This window comes from Daphnia magna, linkage group LG9 (genome assembly GCF_020631705.1).
Source record: "Daphnia magna isolate NIES linkage group LG9, ASM2063170v1.1, whole genome shotgun sequence".
NCBI lineage: Eukaryota > Metazoa > Arthropoda > Branchiopoda > Diplostraca > Daphniidae > Daphnia > Daphnia magna.
Window position 1 is genome coordinate 6,857,232 of NC_059190.1, and position 7,848 is coordinate 6,865,079.

A 7,848-nucleotide genomic window follows, 5' to 3' on the forward strand; every position below is an offset into this window, starting at 1 on the left:
TGAGGTAGGGAACAAAAAAAGGGTCAACGAACGAACCAGAGCATAGACAAGGAGCGATAGGAAGTGCAGGTTGTCGATCGCGATCATGGATCGCAGAAACGACAGACAACGTTCGACGACCGCGGGTTGCTTATCCTACAGGTGCTAGTGCTTATTGTCCAGGTGATCGACGCACAAACCGTATCGGTTAAGGAAGAGGGTATCGGAAAAGGGACAGTAGAAAGCGGAGACCGTTAGAAGGGATCAAGCGTGGCAGTCTTGGAAGACGAAGTTGAACGACCCAAATTTTCTTGGGACGCAGGGGTCGGTGACGAAGGAAGAGGTTATCGGCCGACACCCCTGGGGGTCAGCGATCGATCGTCAGTTACCGACAGCATACAGCCGGTGGAGGAGGGGGACGACGAGGTGGAAAGAAAAAAAAAAGTGGGAAGGCCTAAGGCCTAGAGCGTTCAGCACTCGGCACGAAGCGGCAGCAGAGAGACAAGGAATAGGCGGATTCAGCGTCAGGGAATTGCCCAGACGACAGTCTCTGGAGGGCACCATACTAGATTGCAATCCGTTATTAGACGATATGGCGGAAAGCCCATCTTCCACTTCAAGGAACCGGAAAGGCTACGATGCACTTCAAAAGAGAACGCAATTGAGTGGATAGACTTATTCGAAAGGATTGGTTGGCACAATCGTTGAACGAACAGCGATCAAGAAACGGCTATTGTCGTGTCACTCGAGGGTGTGGCCTACAAAAGGATCGTAGGTCTCGAGGCGAGAAACGCCCACCCAAAACACTGGGAGGACCGGGGGACTCAAGAAGACAGGGAGTGCGACCAGCCAGTGCACCTCAGAGAGCTGTTCGGGCTCAAAACGCTGTTCTTGAAGCGGCAGAATTCCTAGAAGAGGCGAGACTTCACGCGGACGACGTCAAAACAGCCTATGAAAGTAGCTACGAAGACCACGTATAGAGGGGGGAGCCAGTGGTTGGGGCAGTTGGAAAGGTAAAGGAGCTGCAGAAGATTCAGGATTCAGGAAGTGAGGGACGAGCTGCCTAAGGCAAGAGAACCTTCGAAGAAGGAGAAAGAAGGCAAAAAGTGGGAATGGTGGAAGAAGCCGAAAAAAAAAATTCCGTTTCGCTGTTATAATTGCAACGAAAAAAGGCATTTCACAAAAAACTGCCAGAAAGAAAAGAAGAAGGATTAATTGCCCAGGAGCCACCGTTAACTTAATTCGAGAGGGTGTATCTAAACTGCCTAATTGCAAAGGGAATGCAAAGAATGTCTCCTTTGGATCGTTTCACGGAAAAGACATCAGTAGTGATGTTTCGTTAACGATAACGGATAACGTGAAAACGGACCTTTTTTGGTGTTCGTTAACTTAACGGATAACGCTAACGTTTGGAAAAAACACTAACGAAACATCACTGCAATTTCAATATAAGTAATCAAGACCGTGATTTCAAATCACGGTAAAAAAAAAATGGAACTAAACTAAAAAGTTGAAAAAAATGGCACTATCAAATCACTGATTTGATAGTGCCAATTTTTTTCATTAAATAACGGTAAAATAACGTAAATTTTGCGTTAACGGGGACATTTTAATAACGCGTTAATTGATGCGTTAACGTAACGTGAAAAAATCAGACATCGTGAACTTAACGGATAACGCTAACGTTTGGAAAACACACTAACGAAACATCACTAGACATCAGCCCGTAGTTACGGAAAATTTTCCAATACCTATTCCGGCTCAATCGTTAGAATGGTCGGAAGACAAATTAGCGAGAAAGAAACTGAAGGCAACGATTAAATTCGATGGAACCAGGTATGAAGTCAAGCTGCCATATATTTCAGAAGACATTGTCCTACCCGAGAATTACAAAACAGAGCTGCGTCGCCTCTTTCCTATCAAAAATAAATTTGCGCAAAATTTGAACTTTGTTGAGAGATACACGGTCGTAGTCGATGACTATGTGGGTAAAAGATTCGTTCGGTCTCTCAAAGAAAGTGAATTGGAGGGTACCATTGGAAGAAACTGGTACCTTTTCTATCATGGGGTCGTTAACCCCCGCAGACCCGAAAAGGATAGAGTAGTCTTCGATGTTTCTGCCAAGTATGAAGGAGTCGCCTTTAATGAAGTTGTTAAAGGGTCCAAGCCATATCAACGACATAGGTGCTACTCTTGTACTCTTTCGAGAGAAACCGGTGGCCCTATCAGGGTATAATCAACAAATGTTTCTTCAAGTTGGTGAGAAGAAAGAAGATCGCTCCGCTTTACGATTTCTATGGCGTTAACCTAGTACTCGAAGAAAACCTACCGTAAACGAAATGCAGCGATTAAGCTGCATCTATTGCATTTAGCTGCACGCCTTTTGCGATGCATCCACCGTAGGTTTTTGCTCTGTAGTACAGTATCCTGCACAAAAATCCGAACACCGATTTAATTTTTTAAAGCCACCTATTGGCAAGGTAGTGGGGTTTTTGTTTGTATTTCTTTAAGGGGGAGGTTAGACGGGGTGATGGACACGTCAGGGCAGGGTTGGGTAAGTCTAGACATTTAAAAAAAGTGCCTTAAGGTATTACGCTTTAAGGCAAGTTAAAGGTCGGGACATTTTTGCAACCCCCAGGGTTGTGTTTTTTTTAAACGATAGTTGGAAATTTAGGGCTTGGGCTTAGTAATGTTTCTTACCGAAACAATTTAGCTTATGTTTCAGCTGCCTGTGAAAATTTTCGTTGTTGTCAATGGCGTAGGTGTAGCGTTTCTGAGTGTGATGCTGGAGATCGGTGTTCGATTCCAGATGAGGTGTTAAATAATTGTGGTTACCTTAAGAGAAATTATCGATTATATATGAAACAAATTTTTATCGAGCAATATGTGCTTTTTTTTATATTTAATAATTAAAAAAATAATAAACCCCTTCGTTTTAAAGTAATTAATATTACCAGCAAATTCGAATGAAGAATGTTATAACGATACCAAATATTTTCGCAATTCCGTATCGGGAATCGAACACTGATCTACGGCGTCGCAATCAGAGCCTCTACACATATGCCATCGGTATTGACAACATTGTGCACAGGCAGCTATCTAATTCATTTGGGTATAGAATATAACACAGCCTAAGTCCAACATTTCCAACTGTCGTTTAAAAAAACACACCACCCTGGGGGTTGCAAAAATGTCCCAACCTGTTACTTGCCTTAAAGCGTAATACCTTAAGGCTTAAAAAGATGTCTAGACTTACCCAACCATGCCCTATGTGTCCATACCCCGTCTACCCTCCCTCTTAAAGAAAAACAAACCAAAAACCCTTTACCCCGCCAATAGGTGGCTTTAAAAAATTAAATCGGTGTTCGGATTTTTGTGCAGGATACTGTACATCTGCGAGTAACCTACTATAAAACGATCTCGTCACAGTGAATTTCATCGTTTCAAAGTCCCACGTGGCACCCCTCTGACCGCTTACCACTCCGAAATTTGAGCTCTAAGGAGCAGTTTTGGCACTGCAAATTGCGAAATTCGATCAATCGATACTTCCTATTGTAGCGCCTATGTACTTTGTCGCTTAGCGTCGGATGCTAAGATATGTAAATGTGCAATGTCAATGGATTTTGCCACTCTGGCCGGATGTCAGGGGACTCAAAAGCCCGTCTATGGCCGTCCAGAAGGGCAGTCCAGTGTTGTGATTCAGACTAGTTGTTATTGCTGTTTGTGCAGTTACTGTGTAATGCTGTGTGTGAGTAAGCTGTCGATAATCGAATACATTCCTTAACCAAGTTATCTGTTACAGTATCAAAATCGATAGAATCTTCTATTGGTCCGACAATAAAAATGTCTTCAGTGGATAGCATCAAAGGCGTTCGTCGCTAATCGAATATCCGAAATCGAAGACCATTCTCAATCGACTGAATGGTGCCATGTACCAGGTATCGAAAATCCAGCTGATGAATGCAGTAGAGAACGATTTTCAGACAAATAAATGGAAAATAACGGTTAATTAATGGGCCTAGCCTTCTTGCATCAAGAAGAAGACGCCTGGCCAATAACCGTCAACCTTCAAGAACCTTCGGTCGAAGATCCAGATGTATCAGTCACCAACTGGATTGAGCTCATTTACGGCACCACCAAAGAAAATAGTCTCCACTCACTTTTGGAACGAAATTCCAATTATGATTTGGTGATACGAGTTGTTTTATCCTTGAGTGCGATGGGACCTTGTATAACCCACACAGCACATTTGGTTCCCCAGGACCTCCCAAGATCCTCTTAATTTCCTCCTCAGTCTTTCTTGTGAGCTTCCTAAATTCCTCTAAAAACCATCTTTTTGGTTACCTGGTGGCTTCCTGATAACCTCCTCAGTACCTCTCTCACCTTCCCGAGGATCTCCCCATAACCTCCAATAATGAAACAAATTAACCATATATATACCGGCTAGTATTCCGTACCCAGCTCCGATTTTCAGCAATAATTGTTATGATAAAATGAAAACATATAAACAAAACACATTTTTCAAATGTTTTATTTATTCATCAACTACATTTGACTTTTCAAATTCTGCTGACAGTGACGAAGCCACTCGGTTACTTGATACTGCACTTTAACTGTAGTTTTCTCATCACCAGCAAGGTCTTTGTTACCGAGGACGGCACCTGTAGTACATTGCAAAATTTGTTACTATTAAGCCAGAATAAATTTATCTTTATCGATCTTTACCAGAGATTGCAGCATAGATATTCTTCAGATCAGAAAATTTAGCTTTCTCGATTCCTTTTGAGGATTTTCCCGTCCAAGTGAACTTAGTTCCAATTTCGTATGAGAATAACTTTTCCATTATTGCATAAACCGTTTTCTGGAGATTTATTCCACCGACACGGAGCAGCAAAAGGATCTGAAAAAAATTAAAGGTTGCAAACGGAAATAATAAAAACTGAATATTTACTGTTACCATTTGTTGTCGAGATTGTTGGTCCTTCATTGAATTTTCAAGATGTTCAATAGCATCGAACGAATCCAAAGGCAAAAGGAATTGCTGTTCATTTTCTTCGATTCTTTGTATTGTACAAATACACGGTTTCGGTCTCGAGTCCAAAAGATCGTCGATTTTTGCAGTCATTTCTCGAAATTGGATTTTTAAAAATTCCAAACTTCTTTTAGTGTAGTCTTGAAATACTTAAAAGATGAAGCACCAAAAAATGGATTACATTAAATTCAGTTTTAATAAAGAAATTGTTGAAAAAATCACCTGGTTCACAAATACTGTTGATGTCACGTTCAACTTCAAACTGAGACAAATTAGCAACCTCCACGTTTTGATTTGCCTCCCGACGCATTCTCCTTATGTGAGCCTGAGATGTGCTGCTAGCAGTATTAACCCTTTTCATTATCAAATTTACCTTGAATAAATTGATGTTGACGTATGACGTTGACGACCAAGTTGTTTTTTGAAACTATGATGCTGCAAGCCTGCAACACTGATAACAAAAAAAAAATTAATACAAATTTTGACTGTAATTCTTTTAAACTAATTTACCTCTAACTTAGAGCATCAATGCACTGACAAAACAAGAGTTCAGAGTGAGTAGAGCATGGAGAATTAAGTAGACTGTACAGTTACGGCCACGAGATTCAAATTTCAATCCTGATGATAGAATAGTTTTGCAATGCCAAGAGGAATTTTCACTACTTATATTGATATTTTAGATAAATTACCAAGGCAAGAATATCAGGTAATTCAATTCCAGAATGCAGCAATAGTTGACTAAATCCACGAGAAGATGTAATCCACTTTTCAGTTGAAGAAAACGATATCCAGAAGGCGAACTCGACAAAGAACGAAATAAAATGACTGCCAATTTATTTTTATCTATTTATTTATTTTTGGTCTACAAATTATTCTATTCCCGACCGTCAGAGATGTCAGCAATAGCGACGCAGAACGTCAGCCACTGCAACACCAACCGCTTTCGTTTATTCAAAAATTCCCTTCCGCACAACCAGTAGGGATGTCAGCTGTAGCGACGCAGAACGTCAGCCACTGCAACACCAGCCACTGTTGTATAACAAAATTACCCTTCCGCACAACCAGCGGGGATGTCAGCTGTAGTGACGCAGAACGCCAGCCACTGCAACACCAGCCACTGTTGTATAACAACAAAAATGCCCTTCCGCACAACTAACGGGAATGTCAGCGGTAGCGACGCATGAACGTCAGCCACTGCAACACTAGCCGTTGTTGGTTTACAAAAATGCCCTTCTGCACAACCAGCAGGGATGTCAGCGGTAGCGACGCATAAACGTCAGCCACTGCAACACCAGCCGCTGTTGTTTCACACACAAAGAAAAAGCGCGCCAAAATACCCCACACAACACAAAGCCAAAAAAAAAAAAATTAATAAAATAAAAAATAAATAAATAAATAAAAAAAAAGGCTGAAATCTACTTGGAAACGTCCTCTCGACGAATTACCAGCAGCAATTGAAAAATACACAAAAAAAATGCAACGAAAAATGTCTATTCACCGATCCGCCATGTTGGTTTGGCGCCAAGGATGGGAAGAATCCGCCACAAAATCCAGCAAATCGGGATGAAATTCGCTCCCAAACACCCAAATGCCACGTTCAGCGACAAGATTTTCTTCCGGAGAATGTCGATGGACCACGTTCAGCGACAAGATTTTCTTCCGGAGAATGTCGATGGATGTTGAAATCTGCCTCAGCAAGCTGGATGTTTTCCGATAAAGCCGAATGATCAGTTTTAGCAAGGGGTCACCACGCCGTCGCAGCCACGGGAAGCGAGCACTCGATCCCACTTCTGACACCAAATGTCGCCGGATGGCAAGAAATTAAAGATAAAGTCACTGTTCGGCTGGATCACTCGCAAATGTAGTGTATTCCACACCTTGACGGCACAAATCCGGTAAGGTAAAACACAAAAGAAACAAAACTGAAATGTTGGAGGACGATGCTCTTCTGCCTGCTCTGCTCTACGTCTCGCGCCCAACTGCCGGTCTCTCCTTCCCCAACGCGTCTTCTATCGTTCGCCACCTAGCGGTCGGAATTGGGACTATCCCGTACCGCCACAATAGCGGCTAAGGTTGAAAAAAGAGTGATTGATCGTTTTACGTGTTGCCAGCACATCAAACGATTTCAGTTCTCACAACACGATGCTGCTTATACAGCTGGATTACGGATGGCAAAGTGATGTGGTGGATGCTATTTGTAGAGAAATAAATGAGAGCGCTCAAAATAAATACAGCCATGCCCAAATTAGATAAACAATTAAGAAATAATTCAAATAAACGAAACCAAAACAAAAAAAAAAATTTCGCAAATCAAGCGAAAATTTAGAAATACTGATAAAATCTTACCATACAAAAGGCATCCTGAAAACATTATAAATAGAACAGCGTAAATTTTACGAATGATGCCGTATACGCATATCCGATAACCTTCCTCAGGACAACATTGGGAGGTCTAATAAAAGCTTGGGAGGCCAAGAGCCTATTGGGAGGGTCCCAAGAGGAAGCTGTGCTGTGTGGGAACCCAATGGGATTTTAATAACCAGTGATCTTAAGCGTCAAACGGTTGCTAAAAGAATTGTGGCTTGTCGGGGTTGACTGGGATTCCCGAGGTAATTCAACAACAATGGAACAATTGGACTACTATCCTCAAACACCTCAAACCGTTCAAGGTCCCACGAGCTCTAACTTCTTCCCGTGACATCAAAGATATTAAGCTGCTCGCCTTTTGCGATGCATCCACCGTAGGTTTTGGCTCTGTAGTATATCTGCGAGTAACCTACTACAAAGATCTCGTCACCTGAAGTTCGTCGCTTCAAAGTCCCGCGTGGCACCCCTTC

At 42.0% G+C, this 7,848-nt stretch overlaps 1 protein-coding gene across 1 annotated transcript; it reads right to left on the reverse strand.

The window, feature by feature from the left end:
* Positions 1-4,494: 4,494 nt before the first annotated feature.
* On the reverse strand, positions 4,495-6,385 carry LOC123475837. The gene is made up of 6 exons (XM_045178926.1): positions 5,701-6,385; positions 5,522-5,629; positions 5,234-5,462; positions 4,937-5,160; positions 4,705-4,879; positions 4,495-4,640 (listed from the first exon to the last, which is right to left on the reverse strand). Exons 3-6 carry the CDS (start codon positions 5,370-5,372, stop codon positions 4,525-4,527), a joined length of 654 nt encoding a protein of 217 aa, XP_045034861.1. The 5' UTR covers positions 5,373-5,462; positions 5,522-5,629; positions 5,701-6,385; the 3' UTR covers positions 4,495-4,524.
* Between the last annotated feature and the right edge of the window lie 1,463 nt (positions 6,386-7,848).

Excerpts from the sequence above, each read along its gene's own strand:
- LOC123475837 (XM_045178926.1), bottom strand. The coding sequence starts at position 5,372 with ATGAAAAGGGTTAATACTGCTAGCAGCACATCTCAGGCTCACATAAGG. Across the intron at positions 4,880-4,936 it reads AACAATCTCGACAACAAATG|ATCCTTTTGCTGCTCCGTGT; the intron begins GTAACAGTAAAT and ends AATTTTTTTCAG. Across the intron at positions 4,641-4,704 it reads TATCTATGCTGCAATCTCTG|GTGCCGTCCTCGGTAACAAA; the intron begins GTAAAGATCGAT and ends AATGTACTACAG.